Raw genomic sequence first — 1,379 nt, 5'->3', positions numbered from 1 at the left:
CGTAGGTCCCGCAGCTCGTCTTAAAGACGGGGGGTGTGGGGGTTCGCAGCAGCAGAGTGCCAAGGCCTGGGAAGCGGCGCGGCGCGTGCGCAGTGGCGCTCGGCGGGACCCGCTGAGGCAAAGCGGAGCTGCAGTGACAGAAGGGAGCGGAGCGGCCGCCGGGTGGGACTCACCGAGGCGCAGGGGCTGGAGGTGGTGCTGGGGGTAGGCGACCGCTGGACCGTGACCAAAGCCATCTAGGCGCTGCTAGGTTGTTCCGGGCAGGGCATTCTTGTCCTGAGTGTTGGGGGCGGGAGGGTGACGGAGCCGGGATGGGGAAAGGGGTGTGGGAAGGGGGTGAGGGGAACGGGGAGGAGAAGGAGGCCGCGGGAACGGCCGCAGGCTCCGCACCCACCACCGGACTCTCGCCGACTGACGCGCCGAACGGGCGGCTGGCGGGCGGGCGGGCGGCTCGGCAGCAGCGGGGCACAATGAGCGCTCCCAGTGCGCAGGCGCCACCTGTCAGCAACCGCCTCTCCCCTCGGCGCGCGCCGCCGCCTCGCCGTAACCCTTGAGTTGCCGGAAGCCGGCCGGTTGTTTGCGCCTCTGACCTCCGCCCCTTCCCGGGTTTCCTCCTTTGCTGTGGAATCGCGCGGTTCGCCGGCGCTGGGAGGCTGTGAAGTGGGGTGGGGGGAGGGGCCCCGGGCCTGGGAGCCGCTGGAGTCCCCTCTCCTGAGAGACGACCATTTTCTGAGGTGGGGGCGCACCGCTTAACCGATCTTAGAGAAAGGAAACGGAGGTGAAAATCCTGAGGCAAACACGTTGTCTAGTGAGAAAGGACTCCCCGGGGCTTCAAAGGCTTTCTCTAGGCGGGAGTGAGACTTACTGGACTTGAGACCCTCGTGGCGCGACGAGGAGACGAGTTTATCCCCCTTTGACCCGGCTCTCGGGGGCTTTTTCTGAGCTTGATCACCCTCTGTCTCGGATTCCGTGTTTTATGATGAGACTTTATGAAAGAAAGAAAGCAGGCTTTTTAATCTTCATGGTACCCTCACGCTTCCTCTATTACCCTGGCCCCTGTCTAAGGACTCATTCATTCCTTATTCCTAAGGTGAGAGAGGCTGTATGAGCCCGGGAGGCCGAGAAAGCCGGGCTCACAGAGTTGTAAGGGTCCAACCTGCTATTTACCTCCCACTTGCTTCCTGCTGAGAAGAAATTCTTTTAAATAGCATTTGCTCCTTGAGATGTTTTTTCTCCTTCGGCTCTAGATTTCATTATTTCATAGACATATGTGAAATGTAGGTTATTAAATATTTTACAGGAATAATCTAAAAGATAAACCGTCGGCATGGGGCGGGCGGGTGGCTTGGTTGGTTAAGCATCCGACTTGGGGTCAGGTC

At 60.3% G+C, this 1,379-nt stretch overlaps 1 protein-coding gene across 2 annotated transcripts in view; it reads right to left on the bottom strand.

The window, feature by feature from the left end:
• Positions 1–403, bottom strand: part of SSH2 (slingshot protein phosphatase 2) — a 250,679-nt gene extending 250,276 nt beyond the window's left edge. For both annotated transcript variants that reach the window (XM_077749595.1, XM_077749597.1), the window contains exon 1: positions 174–403. In XM_077749595.1, coding sequence (XP_077605721.1) covers positions 174–236 — 63 coding nt within the window. In that variant the 5' untranslated portion in view covers positions 237–403. The remainder of the gene's footprint in view (positions 1–173) is intronic.
• Between the last annotated feature and the right edge of the window lie 976 nt (positions 404–1,379).

The sequence above is a fragment of the Crocuta crocuta genome, unplaced genomic scaffold (genome assembly GCF_008692635.1).
Source record: "Crocuta crocuta isolate KB4526 unplaced genomic scaffold, BGI_CrCroc_1.0 scaffold149, whole genome shotgun sequence".
In the NCBI taxonomy this organism is placed as follows: domain Eukaryota; kingdom Metazoa; phylum Chordata; class Mammalia; order Carnivora; family Hyaenidae; genus Crocuta; species Crocuta crocuta.
This window is presented reverse-complemented; position numbering and strand designations above follow the sequence as displayed.